Source organism: Hydractinia symbiolongicarpus, chromosome 5, assembly GCF_029227915.1.
Source record: "Hydractinia symbiolongicarpus strain clone_291-10 chromosome 5, HSymV2.1, whole genome shotgun sequence".
In the NCBI taxonomy this organism is placed as follows: Eukaryota; Metazoa; Cnidaria; class Hydrozoa; order Anthoathecata; family Hydractiniidae; genus Hydractinia; species Hydractinia symbiolongicarpus.
Genome location: NC_079879.1, coordinates 26230232 through 26250293, shown reverse-complemented (window position 1 = coordinate 26250293; position 20062 = coordinate 26230232). Strand labels below are relative to the sequence as shown.

The following is a 20062-nucleotide window of genomic DNA, read 5'->3' as shown; positions in this document are numbered from 1 at the left end:
TTATACCAGTTCTAATTATTTCACCACTACCAGTTATTACACCAGTACTAGTTATTATACCAGTTCTAATTATTTCACCACTACCAGTTATTACACCAGTACTAGTTATTACACCAGTACTAGTTATTACACCAGTACTAGTTATTACACCAATACTAGTTATTACACCAGTACTAGTTATTACACCAGTACTAGTTATTACACCAGTACTAGTTATTACACCAGTACTAGTTATTACAACAGTACTAGTTATTATACCAGTACTAGTTATTACACCAGTACTAGTTATTACACCGGTACTAGTTATTACAACAGTACTAGTTATTATACCAGTACCAGTTATTATACCAGTACTAGTTATTACACCAGTACTAGTTATTACACCAGTACTAGTTATTACACCAGTACCAGTTATTACACCAGTACTAGTTATTACACCAGTACTAGTTATTACACCAGTACTAGTTATTACACCAGTACTAGTTATTACACCAGTACTAATTATTACACCAGTACTAGTTATTACACCAGTACTAGTTATTATACCAGTACTAGTTATTACACCAGTACTAGTTATTACAACAGTACTAGTTATTATACCAGTAGTAGTTATTACACCAGTACTAGTTATTTCACCAGTACTAGTTATTACAACAGTACTAGTTATTATACTAGTAGTAGTTATTACACCAGTACTAGTTATTATACCAGTACTAGTTATTACACCAGTACTAGTTATTACACCAGTACTAGTTATTACACCAGTACTAGTTATTACACCAGTACTAATTATTACACCAGTACTAGTTATTATACCAGTACTAGTTATTATACCAGTACTAGTTATTACACCAGTACTAGTTATTACACCAGTACTAGTTATTACACCAGTACTAATTATTACACCAGTACTAGTTATTATACCAGTTCTAATTATTTCACCACTACCAGTTATTACACCAGTACTAGTTATTATACCAGTTCTAATTATTTCACCACTACCAGTTATTACACCAGTACTAGTTATTATACCAGTTCTAATTATTTCACTACTACCAGTTATTACACCAGTACTAGTTATTATACCAGTTCTAATTATTTCACCACTACCAGTTATTACACCAGTACTAGTTATTACACCAATACTAGTTATTACACCAGTACTAGTTATTACACCAGTACTAGTTATTACACCAGTACTAGTTATTACACCAGTACTAGTTATTACAACAGTGCTAGTTATTACACCAGTACTAGTTATTATACCAGTACTAGTTATTACAACAGTGCTAGTTATTACACCAGTACTAGTTATTACACCAGTACTAGTTATTACAACAGTGCTAGTTATTACACCACTACCAGTTATTACACCAGTACTAGTTATTATACCAGTACTAGTTATTATACCAGTACTAGTTATTACACCAGTACTAGTTATTACACCAGTACTAGTTATTACACCAGTACTAATTATTACACCAGTACTAGTTATTATACCAGTTCTAATTATTTCACCACTACCAGTTATTACACCAGTACTAGTTATTATACCAGTTCTAATTATTTCACCACTACCAGTTATTACACCAGTACTAGTTATTATACCAGTTCTAATTATTTCACCACTACCAGTTATTACACCAGTACTAGTTATTACACCAATACTAGTTATTACACCAGTACTAGTTATTACACCAGTACTAGTTATTACACCAGTACTAGTTATTACACCAGTACTAGTTATTACAACAGTGCTAGTTATTACACCAGTACTAGTTATTATACCAGTACTAGTTATTATACCAGTACTAGTTATTACACCAGTACTAGTTATTACACCAGTACTAGTTATTATACCAGTACTAGTTATTACACCAGTACTAGTTACTATACCAGTTCTAATTATTTCACCACTACCAGTTATTACACCAGTACTAGTTATTATACCAGTTCTAATTATTTCACCACTACCAGTTATTACACCAGTACTAGTTATTATACCAGTTCTAATTATTTCACCACTACCAGTTATTACACCAGTACTAGTTATTATACCAGTTCTAATTATTACACCAGTACTAGTTATTATACCAGTTCTAATTATTTCACCACTACCAGTTATTACACCAGTACTAGTTATTATACCAGTACTAGTTATTACACCAGTACTAGTTATTACACCAGTACTAGTTATTACACCAGTACTAGTTATTACACCAGTACTAGTTATTACACCAGTACTAGTTATTATACCAGTTCTAATTATTTCACCACTACCAGTTATTACACCAGTACTAGTTATTATACCAGTTCTAATTATTTCACCACTACCAGTTATTACACCAGTACTAGTTATTATACCAGTTCTAATTATTTCACCACTACCAGTTATTACACCAGTACTAGTTATTATACCAGTTCTAATTATTTCACCACTACCAGTTATTACACCAGTACTAGTTATTATACCAGTTCTAATTATTTCACCACTACCAGTTATTACACCAGTACTAGTTATTATACCAGTTCTAATTATTTCACCACTACCAGTTATTACACCAGTACTAGTTATTATACCAGTTCTAATTATTTCACCACTACCAGTTATTACACCAGTACTAGTTATTACACCAGTACTAGTTATTACACCAGTACTAGTTATTACACCAGTACTAGTTATTACACCAGTACTAGTTATTATACCAGTTCTAATTATTTCACCACTACCAGTTATTACACCAGTACTAGTTATTATACCAGTTCTAATTATTTCACCACTACCAGTTATTACACCAGTACTAGTTATTATACCAGTTCTAATTATTTCACCACTACCAGTTATTACACCAGTACTAGTTATTATACCAGTTCTAATTATTTCACCACTACCAGTTATTACACCAGTACTAGTTATTATACCAGTTCTAATTATTTCACCACTACCAGTTATTACACCAGTACTAGTTATTATACCAGTTCTAATTATTTCACCACTACCAGTTATTACACCAGTACTAGTTATTATACCAGTTCTAATTATTTCACCACTACCAGTTATTACACCAGTACTAGTTATTATACCAGTTCTAATTATTTCACCACTACCAGTTATTACACCAGTACTAGTTATTACACCAGTACTAGTTATTACACCAGTACTAGTTATTACACCAGTACTAGTTATTACACCAGTACTAGTTATTACACCAGTACTAGTTATTACACCAGTACTAGTTATTACACCAGTACTAGTTATTACACCAGTACTAGTTATTACACCAGTACCAGTTATTACACCAGTACTAGTTATTACACCAGTACTAGTTATTACACCAGTACTAGTTATTACAACAGTACTAGTTATTACACCAGTACTAGTTATTACAACAGTACTAGTTATTACACCAGTACCAGTTATTTTACCAGTACTAGTTATTACAACAGTACCCCATAGGTGTGACAGTTTATGAGGGGCGGATGTAATCGCAAGAGTTGCAAAGACTGCACATTTAATTAACACACTTTCGTTTAACTCTGCAAACAAAAACAAAATTAGTTTTACACTCTCAGTCTCTTTTTTCTAGTTCTAAGGCTTTTAAAAAGTGAGTTCATAATCATGTCATTGTATAGACGTCAATAAAACATACACGTGTCGTGTGTCACTTTGGAAAATGGAATATTAGAAATAGGAGCTTGGAAACTAACACCAATTATTTGTATAACATCGAGTGTTGATCTGTTTATTGCGTTAGTTGAATCATATTGCTTTAATTTCTTGATTTTTAAGTATGCTGGAATTTTCAAAAATTGTAAGAACTCACACACAGATCTCGTCGACTGTAAGAATTTTATGTATTTTGGCTATTGCCCTTACCTGTGATTTGTCAATCACCAACTACGCAAAAATTTGTTATAGACGACTCATTGGATGAGACCGTCCACCACACTACTCGTCTTTATTACACTTGTTGGGCCAGAGTATCAAAAACAGTATAGGAGCCCTGAGAACGCACGAGACCCTGGGGTAGGACAAAGCTTTGAGACGAAATGCAAGAAAAACTACCTGAGTAACTAAAAAAATGCACCAACCGTAGCGACATGTCTTTTTATTTTGCTTGCCACGATTCAAAATTGAATCATGTTGCACTTTGAACGGATTACGTGTAGTCTAGAAACCTTTCACAAAGTTTCCCCCCACAGGTCACATGTCAGGCTTTGACCTTCAACCTCGTCCCCAGGGTTTCTTGCCTTTTTGATATCAAGGCGGGCGGCGCAATTAATTAATTAGTTTAGTCGTCAAGTAAGCGCTAGCGGCTTGGGAGGAGGATGCTTGACCTTCCGTTTAAACGGATCGTGAATTTCAGCCTTTAGCATTTTGTTTTGTGAAAAAAATTGCGTAAAGTGTGTTTACTTTCTGTATAAAAATGTACTATATTATGAAATGGAAATTATAAGTAGAAAATTTTCTGTTTTGTTCTTTTCGTTTTATGGAAAATTTTCCTAAAGAGGAAAACATCTGTTAAGTAAAGTGGGTTATAAAAAATACTGCACAGTATATCAATTTGGGCAAAGATACATATACAAAAAACCTTATGAGCAATTCTTATGATTGCAATTGCCTGATAGAGTCTAAACAAAAAATGTTTGCCATTTTTTGAGATTGTGGGTGGAGCGGGTTGATTTTACCTGGCTCTGCAGAAACACGGTTAAGGTATTATTGAAATTTAAAGAATTTTATTGCATTTTTTGTCTTGAATAAATTCATTAATTTTATTAAATATTTGATAAATTTTTGCAAATAAGGTCCCCAGAAATATAGATATTCGTAGGATTTATTCTTGTGCATCTGATTTCAAAAAATTATTTTGTTATTACTTTTCACGAGGAATAAATAAATAAATAATCCAATCGTAAAAATTTGAGTTAGCAAAGAGCTGTAAATGTAAACAAATTACCAAGCTAAAATGCACAAAGAGAGATGTTATCAGCACGTCTGCAGTACATTTTCCATCACCTACTACGTGCTAAACATATTAACAATCTTGTTTTAGCTATCTCTACTAGCTACAAACACTTGATAAAAGACAGGGCTGTTTTTATTATTTCAGCAGTCTATACTCTTTCTTAATGTACAACGCGACTCCATGAACTAGTCAGTTATAATTTAATAAATCTAACAAAGTAAAGCCAAATGTTTTTTATAAATTTCACTAGCTTCATAACAAAGTGTTTACAAATATAATGGACCACGGCTCAAAAACTTGACATGAAAAGTGCTGACAAAGGAAAAAAGTCGTAATAACTATGTCAAAATGTAAAAGCCAATAATATTTCAATATCTGGTCAACGATACCAGGGTATTTTTCGACGTCTTCTTTCACATCAAGAAGTCAAAAAAACCCTGGGGACAAGGGTGGATGATGATGATGATGATAATGATAAGGAGGGGAGGGGGAGGATGATGACGATACCATGTCATTTGAGATTATTAGCAAAAGGACATGAGTCATCACTCTAAATATTAGCAATATTCAAAACTGAATTTTCTTTTTGCGTAAAGATAACATTCTACAAACTGTATATACACGTTAAAAATCTTACAAGTTAAAAAAACTTCATAACAAATTATATACCAGTCTACAAATTATTTTTTAGAAACAAAAAACGAAAACAAGCTGGATTGAATAGTCGTTTACCAGAGTCTTGTTTTAAATATTGGCTTTTTTCTGTAAGTCTTTAAGTTCGGTGTTGGTTGATAAAAAGTTATCCCAGTAAACTGCAGTATAGTCCCTAGAGTATTTTTCCCCTTTTTGATATCTAAGACGATGCCCTTTTGCAAAATCAACCAAGATAAAAAGGTCCTGGGAACGAGGTTTTGAAAGTAATTTTAGCGTATTCAGTTTATCGACCTCCTAAAAACGTGTAAACCGTCTGCCGGTATTCTTTCTCCCACAGTGCGACAACCGGGAAAATTATACTCTTTGATAGGTACCAATACATCGCCGTTTCGGTTACCATCGAACTTACGTCACCGATGAAATCAGATAAGTACACCACCATTTGAAGTAAGAAACACAAAAAGAAGAGAAGTGTGTAGGTTTGAAAAATTAAAATGATTTTATTTTCTTCTTTGATGGTGTTCAATTCAGTCTGTGTTTGAATAGCTACTTTTGCATCTGCAACGTTTTTTAATGATGAACGTTTCGCGGTGAATAATTTCTTCGCTTTTACTATGGTGATAGCATGGAGGACAAATATTACGGGTACAAGAATGATGAATACCAAGAAGAGAAAGATACCATGATTTTCTAATATGGTTTTCCGTTTTTCCACATCTTCTGAGTAATATGATGCAGCAGGTATCATGGTAAGAATAAATCCTGCAATCCATGAGGCGAAAATAAAACGATACAAACGGTTCGCACTCAAATGATGATCTTGAAGAATATAATTCAAAGAAAAATACCTTTCGGCTGCCGTTAAAACCAAACAAAATTCTGTCACGTACAAAGCAAAGATGAATAAAAACACAGTCATTTCTTCATCGGCGTTATATTTGGATACGCAAAGAATAGGGATGTAAATAACTCCGACAAAAAAATCAGTCAGTGCGAAATTGAATATTAAAATGTTCGATGACTTTCCGCGGATTTTTTTGTTGATAATGAACGCAATTATGAGAAGTCCATTCCATACAGTAATAAATAAACCAAAGAACGTAAGTGGAAACCAAGAAGAAAGAAGAACTCTTCTAGTTGCTATGTTATTTGCTGTTGTTGTTTGTGTTGGTGTATTTGCAGTTGCTGTTGTTGTTAGGTTGACCGCCATTTTGAATTGTACATTGTTTATGACAACTCGCAGATGTTAATCTCATTTTCTTCCCTTGGTAATTGCACACCATCGTAGGTGTTTAAATGCTACAAAATGCTATCTTGAGTTTAAAGTTTTACGCGAATTACATTTTATGTTGTGTATCCTAAAAAGTTTATTTTTATACAAATATTTGCCCCGTGAACTTTGCATAGAAATGTTGCTATCAAGAATGCTGATTTTCTTAAGTGAATGAATTTTATTCACAATTTTTGCTGCGTCGGTAGTTATTCACACCTCAATTAAAATGTAATTAATTTTGTGATTCCTCCTTTTGAAAAAATGATTGAAATTGAATGAAGAGGAAAAAAACAACAACACAGAACTGTTTTTTTAAAGTTAAGGATCACGCACGTTAGAATTTTTTTTAAAAAAGAATTCTCGGCAGTCCTGTTTATGTAAACATAAAAAAACTGTATTCAAACGTGGCGATATTAAATTTTCAGAACTAAATACTTTAATTTTTGACAACTTCAATTTAAAATAACTTTCTCATCTGGGAACAAGTGACTATTATTTTTATCGATTCTTCTGATATCTTGTTAAATTTTGGAATGCACTGACGAAAACTATGCTACCGGTAGGCTTCCAATGCACCAAGCTCGCAGCAGAGTGGGCCATTTATTGAATTTCCGCGCCCGAAGGCGTAGGAAATTCTTTAAAACCGTCGTTTTTTTCTTTCGGAGCATTTTTTGAGAAAAAATCGACCCTGGGATTTCACGTCGTCACAGATGTAAACTTCGTACCCAAGCTCCTTAACTACTGGGAAGTCTAGTATTGACGCTTCAGGCCAAAATTTGTATTTGATTTCGACAAAATTTGGCACAGTTAACAAAAAAAGTATGCTGAACATAATGGTTACATAATAATTTTGATTTTTGTCACCTAAATGTCATTTTAGGCCAAAATTGGTCCAAAAATTAAAACTACTTTATTTTTAACAGAATTTGGCACAGTAAACAATTAAAGTATGCTGAACATGATGGTGACATCAAAATTTTGATTTCTTGTTACCTAAATGTCATTTTAGGCCAAAGTTGGTGCAAATATTAAAACTACTTCATTTTTGACAAATTTTGGCACAATTAACAAAAAAAGTATGGTGAACATGATGGTGACATCAAAATTTTAGTTTTTTTCCACCTTAAATGTCATTTTAGGCCAAAATTGGTCCAAAAATTAAAACTACTTCATTTTCAACAAAAATTGGCAAACTTAACAAAAAAAGTATGCTGAACATAATGGTGACATAAAATTTTGATTTTTGTCACCTAAATGCCATTTTAGGCCAAAATTAGTACAAAAATTAAAATCACTTCATTTTCGGCTAAATCTGGCACAGTTAACAAATAAAGTATGCTGAAAATGATGATGGTACAAAAGTTTGATTTTTTGTAACCTAAATGTCATTTCAGGCCAAAATTTATCCAAAAATTAAAACTGCTTTATTTTCGACAAAAATTGACACAGTTAATAAAAAAAGTATGCTGAAAATGATGGTCACATCAAAATTTTGATTTTTTGTCAACTAATGCCGTTTTAGACCATAAACGTTTCAATCGCAAGACTTTCAACCATGAATGATAGGCTGTATTTTTTGTTAGCAATTTCTTTTAAAATGTAAGTTTATTATGACACGTTTCGTTTTGTTTGCGTTTGTTGTAAGATATGTCACTGGTGTGCTTTATCTTCAGGTTCATGCACCAAACCCTTTCGAATGTTTGGCACAATAACACAACGAATTAGCAGGTTTTCATCAAATATTTTGGTAGCGCGCGGAAATTCTTAGAGCCCTCAGGGCTTCTTGTTTAATGTTTAACACGCACCAACCGCGCATCAAACGTACCTTACGGTCCTGGTAGATTAGGAACTTGAGTAAGAGCTTGAGCTAGCGTCAGTAAATATTGTCATCATTAACTAAGGGAAGTCTAAGCAAATCGAAAGTTCGTTTACTTGTGGTAACAAAGTTAACTGTGCTTATCGCGGATTATGTAAGGTGTCTGTATAGTTATTCTCCTTCACTATTGCATAACCACTCAAACAAACCCACATTAAGGAAATAAAATGCTTGCGCAATAAAAGATTGTGGTATTAGGTTTGCAAATAGGACATCGAAAATTGATTAAATTGTAGAATAAAAATAGTGAAAGTTACTTAATAGAAACCTTAAATAGCAATTGTTTTGTTTATATCCTCAAAGTCTCCACAGATCTTCTACTCCTGTGATATTCTAAGCGATGGCGGATTTACAGGCAAATTGCAAACAAGCTAGCCTAGTTAACTAAGCTTTTTTCGAGGATATCTAATTCGGTTTCTCTTAAACGAAAGCTCCGACGCAAACAAATGTCAGAGCAAATCCTTAAAATTTAAATCCACCTCAGTGCAACCCCGTGAATTACAATCAACCAATAAGCACAAAACAGGCGTGGTCACATGTCTCCCTCTTAAATAGTACAAAAATTATTTATATTTCTTCAGGTAAGTGAAACCTTTCTCGCTAAAACAAAACCTTTTCCTATATCGACCACGTGAGCGAAGAACAATAGAATTAACCAATCAAAAAAACACTGTCAGTATTCTGACCGCAGAATAATCCAGCGTAACTTTTCCCACCTTAACTATTTCGATTTCTTGGTGATAAGAAAAATTATGCTGGGTATCTTGGCTACGAACAAGCCAGAAATAAGTTAAAATGCGAATTGAAAATTAGCAAATGTTCGTCTTTGCTTAAAATAATTGCATAATTTATGTTTGCAAATGAGACAATTTTCGCAAACATAAAATCCGCATTGATTTCTTCCCGGCAGGTTGTTCTGAGACAAATATTTCCAAACTTCCAAACCGAAATTTGACGATGAAATGATGGGGTAAAAAGAAAAGAAAGACAATAAAATACAAGAATCGCGTTAAAATAAGACAGATGTATACCTTGTAAAATCTGGAACACACAAAAAAAATTAAATAAAACAAAATCAAATTCATGTTACAGAGGATGCAATGACAATACTGTCTAGATAATTTTAGGCATATTTTTTTCTTTCTTAACATGCTGCATATTTAGTAATGTTGTTAATCCAGCTCCACCAACAAGATGGCGTCTACATGTGCACATACAAGCGCAACGTAGAATATAACACTACGAACATCGTAAAATCGTACATCAAATTTTTGCAAAATCAGTATTTTTAGGGTACAGCGTTTTTCATTAGCATAAGAGATAAAGACTTCTTTAACAAGTTTCTTTCTTTGCCATTACAGCACAATTAAATTCAAATTCTAGGGTTTGGGGAAAACAATTTTGCACTTAATTCACGATAAATAGGCTAATTTCATGGAAATTTAACTATTCCCTCGCCTTTCGGGCACAAAAATAACACCCAAAAATTTCGTATATTAAGATACGTATTAAACACGATAAAGAAATTGTTTTCAGGTTAAAAATAATTTACTTTTCATATCTAAGTCAAGAAGTTTATAAAATTTTCTATGTATATAAAATTATACTGTCTAAAATTTTATGCTTTAAATACGATAAATAAAATGTCGTCGAATTGAAAATATTTCACCCCAAAACATCTTATTCGCGATTACTCTTAATGCAACATATAGAAACCAGTACAGTTTTCATACAATAGATACGCCTGGTTCGCACCAACTCTTGATCACGTGGTTTGCGTCACTAATTCAAACCATTGCTTCAACGCATCACTAAGAACATTAGGTAGAGAATTGATGTCTCGAAGAAGCAGGTAAAATGGAAACGGAAATTCTTCGATATATGATTTAATTTCTGGAATGCCACCAGCAGGGTTGAAGATTGGAACTTTTATGTCGAGGATAGAGTTGCGATTTTTTGGATCGTCCATAATAAGAAAGACGGTAAAAATACCAGACTCTCTAGCCTGTGACGCTGCTTTCAACACCGCCTAAAAAAAAGTTACAACAGACATCTTCTAGAAAGCAGCTACCATAAGACTAACAGAAAAACAAGGTAAAATTTTGAAAACACGAAACTTCTTATGTAAAACAGAAACCTAAGAGTAAAAACTTAGAAGAACTTCTAAAACTAATTTCAGGATAACATGCATGCAGAGATTTATGAATGAAAACACGTCCAAATTAACTGACATGGCTTGCAAAGAATTATTTTTGTGAAGTGCGCATGTGCAAATACACTTAGCTCGGCTGCCCAGAAGAAAAGTTCACCTTATGTTAAAGTTATCAACTTGATGTAGAAATAATTGTTCATTCCGTCTCCTTTGGTTAATTTTACAGGTTTACATCACATACCTCTTTTCCTTCTAAAAATATTCCCCTGCCATCTGAAACTATAAGTAACAACTGCGACACCGCGTTCCCACTTCTCTGATGCGACTTTGCGTCGTTCAACAAGACCGTACACATGTTCAGTAACTGAGCTATTTTTGTTTTCTTTTGTTCAAAAGTAAATTGCTGCAGAATGGAAGCTCCTGAATGTTCACTGAAGGGTTCGTCAAACGAATGAATAAGTCGTGCTTCCTCCCCAAAGCTAAATCAAAAAAAAAGTTAAACGTTAAAAATTTGAGCATGGTAGTTGTAAAAGTTGGAAAATGTGGTGGTAGATTGGAGAACATGATAGTGGGTTGGAGAATGCGCTGCTTGGTTGAGGAATGTACTGGTGCGTTGGAGGATGCGGTGGTGGATTAAAAAATGTGGTGGTGAATTGAATAATGTGGGGGTGGATTTGGAGAACGTGGAGGTAGGTTAAAGAATGTGCTGATGAATTTGGAGACTGTGGTGGTGCTTTGAAGAATGCACTGGTGGGTTGGAGAATATAGTGGTGAGTTGGAGAATGTGTTGGGAGGTTGGAGAATGTGGTGGTGGGTTAAAATAACCTTTCTCTAAATGTATTGAAAATTTGCGTACTTGTTTCAAAGAGTGAAATGCGTAGATGACAATACAAAAACTATCAGATATTTTAAAGTACATGCCACATACCTACATACAGCTAAATCACCAGCTTCAAGCCATCTTAAAGCGTTGCTGATAACTGCAAGTGATTCAAAAGCAAGCTGCAAATCAAAATAATGAGTGAGTATCAGATACAAGTGACCACTACATGGACTTATAACACGACGATAACAAACACACCATATTTAACACTAGTAAGGATGTAGAGAGTTGGGATTGATAACGTGTAAGAGATCAGTAAAACTCACTTGTTTCGAATGGTTGTCAGTCATACTAGATGAATCATCGACAGCCATAATAATCTGATATTTTCGTTTGCTTTTCTTTGTTCGTCGTAACCAAATCTTATCCTTACGAAACTGACTCGCTATATAAGGAATCACTTTACGCATGTTCAGCCTCTTTCCAGTGCGGTAATCTCCTCTAAACAACAAATATTTTAGAGCATGGTTAAGAATTACTTCTTTATACTTATTCAGTACCGTTTCCCCATTTTTTTTTATCATCTTCTAACGTTATCAGGGCTGGCGAAACCATACTTAAGTGGGACGCTAACCGAAATACAGTCCCACAACATCGACCTCCAACAACCTACTTCTAGTCGTCACATAGCAAACATTTTAAGCTCTTTTTAGCAAAAAAGCTAAGAAAAGTCCCAATTAAAATCACCCCTGGTTTTATCGGCTCTGCTTATTGTTTTCGAACACATAACACTTGATTTTTTTCTCTAAAAACTGGTCTTGACCAGTCATGGTCACATTGCTAGAACACATCAAAATAGGGCATATCAGAAAACCAGGTCCTAAAATCCTTAAGGAGTACTCAGAACCGTTAAGGAGGATTCAGGACCTTAAAAAAGCAACCAGAACCCAGGATCCCGAAGGAGCAAAGAAGTTAAATGCGAGTAAATAAAGGCTGGTAAGGAATGTCTTGTAACATAAGTGTTGGTCTTTTTATGTTACATAAAGATATGCCGCAAATGTTTTTTCTTGTCACACCACCTTTGAAATGTTTAAAGTAAATGTATTGAATGAAAAAATAGAAACATTTGCATATTTTATTTGAAGTGATATATATTTAAGTATTTTGTGCTCAATATCATGTTGGTTAGACGTGCATAGATCGGCTTCGCATCAAAAAATCTTGGTGCTATTTGCTTCTAATGTGTGCAGTATCATTAATATGTTGCTGTCAAATATCACATACACAAGGATCATCGCTGCTAAGACATGTTGATCTTGTTTAGTACGTCTTTAAAACTATTCGTAAATTTCGCGATGATTTAAAGAAATGCGTGTAAAACAAAATAATATCTACACAATGCATTTTTTTACTCTAACGCTACAACACAAAAAATATATTCTTTGTATAAATAAAAAATCAAAATTGTGCAACACGATTGGTTGTTAATTCTTTTTATCTAGGGTTAGGGGTCTTGGGTCCTTTAGGGTTCGGGGTCTTGCGTCCTCCTTTAGGCTCCTGGGCCCTGGTTCTCCAGTATGCCTTAAAATAGATCATCAAAACTCTCACCTCATTTTGCTGGCAACAGTTGGCTCCAATATTAACCTTAACTGTTCGCATAACTGCTGCGCTAATCCTGACGTCAGCTTTTCAAACTTCATCCATAATTCCATAGCAATTTTTTCATCGTTTATTTTCGATTTGTTGACAGAAAGAGAAACTAATTCATTTTCTAATTCATGCCGTAATTCTTCTATGAAGTTTTCTTTTTCCTAAAAAAATCAACACAAAATTATGACATTAGTTGTAACCGAGCGAATGAGTATTTAACAAAACATCGAATAGGTTATTAAATATGCAATAGATTATTAAATATACACAAAGTGTAAGTTTTGATTTAAATATTGTACTTAAAAATGGTTTTGGTATGGCTGTAATATCGCTAAAAAAAGGTTATACTTTATTTCATCAAAAAGAGTCGTGTTATGCTCTTGCTTTCACTACACTCGATCAAGTATTGCACCAATGCAATAGTGCACCAATTTTGTGAATTTTTTTTAATTTTCCATTCAATTTTATAAGCAGTTTATAAATACAATTTATTACATACGTGAATATTTTGCAAAGGTGCTTCCAAGAGTGTTGTAGATGTGAAGAAATCAGTTTTAATTTCTCGTTCTTCATCTGTTTCCATATCTTCAAATTTTCTCTTTTCTTCTTCATTTTTGATTTCTTCTATGGATTCGTCCTCCACCTCACCATGTATATCGTAGGATTTTGATGATACTGCATCCTTCTGCAAATATCAAAAACAAATATAATCATCATCTACATTATAATAACCGTATACGTCTGTCCGTCTGTCTGTCACGCAAAATGGTAGCATATCTGCGCAAGTACCGAGACGCACGCGATGCGGTATAGAAAGGACGGGCGAACCCATGTATTTTTCCACGGGCTCACGACTAGTTTAGTTAAATTGGCACAAGCAGCAAAAACTTTACTTGGCTGATAAATAACAAACTATCAATAAATCTTACTTTATTTACTACATCATCTTTGTCTTCTTGAATTCCTTCTTCTTCTTCTTCTTCGCCAGACACGTCGGCTTCATTTTCCATTTCAACATCATCGTCATCATTCTTCTTCATCGTTTGAGAATGTTCGTTTAACTGTTCTTTTGTAGCCGTGTCAATAGTAAGTTCGTCAAATTTCATACTATCGTCTTTCATATGCTGGAAAGTGTCAGCATCATTTGAGGGCTTCTCCTGGTACAATTAAATGAAAACAGTTAAGAAAAACGTTCTTACTGTTTAAAATACGCTATATCAGTTGGAAATTTACAAAAATTCAAGAAGTATGTTGTCCTGATTACCTGTTCATCATCTTTCTCATCATCAATATTTTCGACATCCATAGCTTTTCGTTTCTTCGCTCCTTGTATGTCATCTTTCTGCAACGAACGATCTTTATTTGCATGCTGCATCTCTTTCCTTTTTCTTCCCTAGAATCAGAACGACAGAAAAGAATTTTTCGACTTGACTTTAAACATCGTATTGTCAAAGTATACAGTTACGGTAACTCGAACCGCAAAAACAAATAAATTAATTAAAATTTCTATTTACTTTTTGTTTTTCCATGCGTTGCTTGGAGACAGCATTTTCATTACCATGGTGACCGTCTTCACCTTCAGCATCTGCAGCACCTACACCTTGATCATTTGAATTTTCTTGTTGAGATGACTCCGTTGTGCTCGATTTGATTACGACATCAGACGGAGCTTCTTCGACATTATCAACAGGTGTCGCGTCGTCTTGTTGAAGCTGAGCATGCAAAATAAATCATTACTAGTAATAAGTAGTTAGGGTAAGTTACTCGTCAATACAACGCTCATAATTCACCCCCTACCCTAAACACCAAAATGGAAAATACAACATTTATGTATCGTATATCCCTGAAATCATGAGCACTCGCCTATACGCTACTGAGAGGCGTGAGGACGAATTAATGTTTTTGGGAGCCCGACTAAATTTTCGTGTTCATGTTTCCTGACTTTTCCCTGACTAAAATGCAAATTTTCCCTACTTAAGTACGCACGCTTATCATGATATTGATAGCAAGAACTTTGTGTAATGTGTAGCAAGAAAACACGAACTTAGTGTAATCTGTAGGAAGAAAACACGAACTTAATGTAATCTGTGGCAAGAAAACACGAACTTTGTGTAATGTGTATCAAGAAAACAAGAACCAATCATTTAATAATTCGTGTACCATTTGTATATATATATATATATCGAAGTTGTTGTTTGAACTTTATACTTGAGAATGGCCGTTGTACGGACAAACGTCGTAGGAACTATATTTAGATATTTCGTCAAAGAGTTGTGTTTTTTACTTCAGCCATTGCATCACTGAATCGATTGTACACTTTGTGTAATGTATAGGATACAAACACAAACTTCGTGTAACATATACCATGAAAACACTCACTCTATTTTCTGTGTTAAGATCTTCGTTACTTTTATCATCTCTAGTATCCTGTTCCTCCTCGTCTCCCTTCTGAAAACAGAATAAACATAACTGCGTATTAACAAGACATGTATAACAAACAATCCAGCTTGCAACCCGGCTGATATAACATAAAAACTATAATATCTAAAGATAAACCTCAAGCGCCTCTTGATCTTGATTTTCTAACTGCTCTTCATCCATTGTTTCTTCTGTTTGCTCATTGTGATCTAAAAGTTGAATAATTCTTGACAAACAACTCAAGAGAATCACTATCACAGCAAAGGGCATCAAAAACAAAAACAAAAACAGATGTTACAACAGAAAAAAAAACACATACCGTCCTCCTTTATTTCATCTTCCCCATCTTCATCATTCTCATCGTCATCATTGTCCTCTCCATCTTTCTCATCTCCATCAAGATTTATATCATCAGGAATATCCATATCATCTTTGTTTACATCAAATTCGTCCACATTGTTTTGTTCTTCTTGTTGCGTACCATCATCTATTTCATTTTGTTCATCAAAATCACCAGATTCTTGTTGGTCATTTTTCAGTTTATCTTTCTCATTTTTTTTCTCTTTTTCTTCACCTTCTTGTTCCCCTAAAGCAACAGAATAAGTAAGTTGATCGGTTCTGATTGCTACTGCAATTTTGGCAAGGCAGTTTAAGCTCATTTACACAAACTCATAACTACATATTATTGTTGAATTAAGTTCGAGAATATTATACCTCTGTTATCCTCATTAGCAACAAGTTGGGATTCTGATTCCCCTTCAGCTCCTTTCCCCTTCTCTTCTTTTTTTTCGTTCTCATTTTCATCTTCGTGATCAGAATCTCCCCACATTTTTTCGTCGAGTGTTTCTTGTTCATCATCTACTTCTCCCATTTGTTTATCAGCTTCGTCTTCGTCTTCTTCATTTTCTTCTTCTTCACCAGATGATTGTTTTTCGTCCATTTCAAGATCCTGTAGTTTCCCTGAAATAAAAGGTTACTGTGTTTATCTTACAAATTTACCACGTTAAAAATCAAAATTAAAACTCGTGCTGTTGGTTTAGCAGTAACCAATTTTTGACTACTATGGTTAAATTTAACCAAACTGAAAAGAAATATAAATAAAAAAATCAAACTGCCTAAAGAACAAGAATTCTAAAATATTTAGCAATTGTGTTTGTCAAAAGCTGGTTTTTGGTAGAGCTTCAAATTTACAGGCTGATATTATTGTTCATGGTAATCCGATAGAGAAATAAGTGATTGTTGATGACAATTTTATCAAATTAAAAAGCCAGAAAGCTTTGACTAATATAAAGAATGCGTCCTAACAAAATAGTTTGCATTCCCAAAACAATAGTGGCGTTTTATTCTAATTAATGTTTTTTTTGTATATCTTCAATCTTTTTTGAGAAAATTTTCAAACAAATATTTCCGTGTCTTGTGGAAAATAATAACCATAATACTGTATACTGTAAACACATTGCAAAAAGATATATACACGTTGATTATAACTATATCAAAAGTTGAATTTTAATCATGCAACAGAAAACTTTTGCATGCTAATACCAAACAAGAAACTATTTAAATGTTATTTTCATGTGATCCATTTTTTAGCATACCTTCAAAATCGTCACTCATTTCGACCCCTTCTTTCTCCTCTGCGATATCATCTTCATCATCCTCTTTTTTCTGCTCTTCTGATTTTTCATGTTTCGTGTCTTCTAACTGAAATAAAAGTGCAGCTCGGGTATAAAAATTGGTTTATGTTTTTTTTTCACTTTTTGTTCTATGGTCAGAAAAACATTAAATCGCTACTTTAATGAGTTAAATTTTCGCGAACCATGTCTGCTAAAATTTGTATATTTCGCGGGAATTTATCTTTGTGAATTGCTCAAATTTGTATATTTCGTAGGAATTTAATTTTGTGAATAGCTCAAATGAAGATATTTCGTAGGAATTTATTTTCATAAATTGATCAATTTCAGATATTTAATGGGAATTTATATTCGCGAGTACACTTGTTCAAGAAATTGAAAGAGTATTTACAAAAACCATATTTCGTTACAATACTAGCAAATTACTGGACACTTGACATTTATTTTCGGCTAGGTTTCATCCAAGAGAATTAATTTTGCGAAACAATTTATGCAAGAATTTGTTTCCTCGAATCAGCTCAAAACATTTTTCATAACAAATAAATTTCGCAAGGTTTCGTGAAATTTGGTAAAATTTTAGACATTAAATTGGCCAGTGTATAAAACATCGCTAAAATTTTAAGTTGACCATACAAAAGAACAACAAATATTTCTTTACCTGATCTTCACTTTCAATTTGTTCACTGACATCCTTAGCTCCTTCTCCCTCACCAAGACCTCCATTTTGAATATCTTCAAACTCAGTAGCACCTTCACCACTCATACTAGTGTCTTCTTCAGGTGGGACACAATAACCCTACGTATTTACTTCTTGTATTACAAACTGCAAACGTTAGTAGAAGTCATACTGAATTTGCAGGAAAAATATTCTACATAATATTCCCTAATTGTTAAGGATTATATTAATATATACTAACTGAATAATTGTAACATAGTAACATTTTATATGCACAGACGATGGTTTTATACCGAAAAGCTTTTGCTTTATTTTAACTTGTTTGTTTTATATATATTATGGAAAAAATAATCAATGTTGCAATATAATTTGAAGTTTTCTTCACATAAATTATTTACTAAATTAGAAGCACAAACACAAACCTCTTTAAGTAGATTGGTGAAAAGCTCATACAGGACAAACAACAACTTGCAGCAAGTCCTATGCAGCATAATCGAGTGAAAAACGTAGAATTTAAGCAGACCATCGAATTCTTCCAAAAGACGAAGCATGTTGAGAGATGCTTTGTAAACTGGCGATTCGTCTATACCTTCTTCAAACACCAATGACAACTGTTTAATGAAATCGTTACACGAAGTCACTATGCAATCCAAATCAAATGATTGCATGTGCTTTAAAAAATTTGTCGTAAGCAATGGAGAGAGATGACCTTTAAGCATTGAAACTTCAGCTAAGAAACAAAACAATAATTAAATACCAAATTATTAATAGTAGTACTGTCTTTTGTTAAATTATAAGTACCATTCCTAAGAATCTACAATTGATTTTTTTTTGAGGTACTTCTTTCTTGTGTTTCCAGATGTAAAAGAACAGCCGGTCGTTGGTCATGACTGACCAAATTTTGATACATGACTGGTCTTTTTACTTTGTTTTTAATGGTACAAATTTCCCATAACCTAATTATTTCGGGGACAGTGTTTAATATTTTATTATTTTCTTTACTGCATGTCACAAGCAGCGTGTGACACTGCAACTAAAGTCTAACTTAGACATGTTATTACCTTTTCAACAAAAAAGGTTTTAAAAGTTATTTTCAAATTCGTTGCACATTTTTATGTTATAGATTTTGGGTGGAGCAATTTTGAACAGAATACACTTTTCATTGTATATTTTTTAAGATTTAGAATTTGAATAAATTTAGGAGCATGATAAAATCAGTTCCTTTTTGTTGTTGCTGATGAAACAAGCTGTAATTTCAAGCTGAAGCTCGTCGAAAAAATCATATAATGCTTATAACATTCATATAATATTTAATATATCTTGTGAGAGAGAAGAAAGCAACTTGAAGAGAGAATGAAATCAAGGTAATTGCAGAGCTCAAGAATTACTTGTAAACATGGTAATTTCATTCAAATGCACTTGAGCAAACAAAACGTTTTTCAGATTTTCATGCTATAACAGAAATTGCGGCCAAATGGAAACAAACTTAAATATACCACTATAACTTAGCCAATGTGAATATTAGTTTCCAAAGCATACTGGGTTTACAAAAAAAACACAGAAGTTTTTAAGCTTTAAGTAAAATAGAAATAGAGGCTTTCAACTACCACAGCGAGCTGTAGTGAATATTACTTTCACTGAAACCTCAATTTCTACTTCTTACGACAGAATACAAAAACGATAGAACTGACTCATTAAAAAGAACTCCTCGTTAAGCCCATGGTAAATCCATTTAGGCAAAAGAACAATGGAAAAGATCCACATCCTTTAGGATGAAAAACATCTTCTTTAGATAGTTGAATTTTGGCCTAACTCTGTATATAAGAGATCAAATATAAAATATACTAGCTGGTTCTGTTTGAGCTTAACAAAAGAAAAGATAAGCTTTTTTTTTTTTACTTTGCAAATCCCTAAAATCACAAATATTCGTACAAGCAATGTA

The 20062-nt window shown here is 33.3% G+C and overlaps 2 protein-coding genes across 6 annotated transcripts in view; both read right to left on the bottom strand.

The window, feature by feature from the left end:
- Window positions 1-5497: 5497 nt before the first annotated feature.
- LOC130646305 (histamine H4 receptor-like) lies at window positions 5498-7081 on the bottom strand. The gene has a single exon (XM_057452477.1). It carries the CDS (start codon window positions 6829-6831, stop codon window positions 5905-5907), a length of 927 nt encoding a protein of 308 aa, XP_057308460.1. The 5' UTR covers window positions 6832-7081; the 3' UTR covers window positions 5498-5904.
- Window positions 7082-9766: 2685 nt separating this feature from the next.
- Window positions 9767-20062, bottom strand: part of LOC130645704 (midasin-like) — a 56641-nt gene continuing 46345 nt past the window's right edge. For all 5 annotated transcript variants that reach the window (XM_057451783.1, XM_057451785.1, XM_057451782.1 and 2 more), the window contains 16 exons: window positions 18543-18850; window positions 18103-18240; window positions 17409-17514; window positions 16528-16773; window positions 16133-16399; window positions 15952-16022; window positions 15775-15843; window positions 14910-15107; window positions 14660-14788; window positions 14325-14552; window positions 13895-14080; window positions 13354-13556; window positions 12072-12246; window positions 11851-11924; window positions 11164-11401; window positions 9767-10799 (listed from right to left, as the gene is read on the bottom strand). In XM_057451783.1, coding sequence (XP_057307766.1) covers window positions 10536-10799; window positions 11164-11401; window positions 11851-11924; window positions 12072-12246; window positions 13354-13556; window positions 13895-14080; window positions 14325-14552; window positions 14660-14788; window positions 14910-15107; window positions 15775-15843; window positions 15952-16022; window positions 16133-16399; window positions 16528-16773; window positions 17409-17514; window positions 18103-18240; window positions 18543-18850 — 2900 coding nt within the window. In that variant the 3' untranslated portion in view covers window positions 9767-10535. The remainder of the gene's footprint in view (window positions 10800-11163; window positions 11402-11850; window positions 11925-12071; window positions 12247-13353; window positions 13557-13894; window positions 14081-14324; window positions 14553-14659; window positions 14789-14909; window positions 15108-15774; window positions 15844-15951; window positions 16023-16132; window positions 16400-16527; window positions 16774-17408; window positions 17515-18102; window positions 18241-18542; window positions 18851-20062) is intronic.

What these genes read in the sequence shown, in the direction of transcription:
- LOC130646305 (XM_057452477.1), bottom strand. Translation starts at nt 6,831, where the DNA reads ATGGCGGTCAACCTAACAACAACAGCAACTGCAAATACACCAACACAA.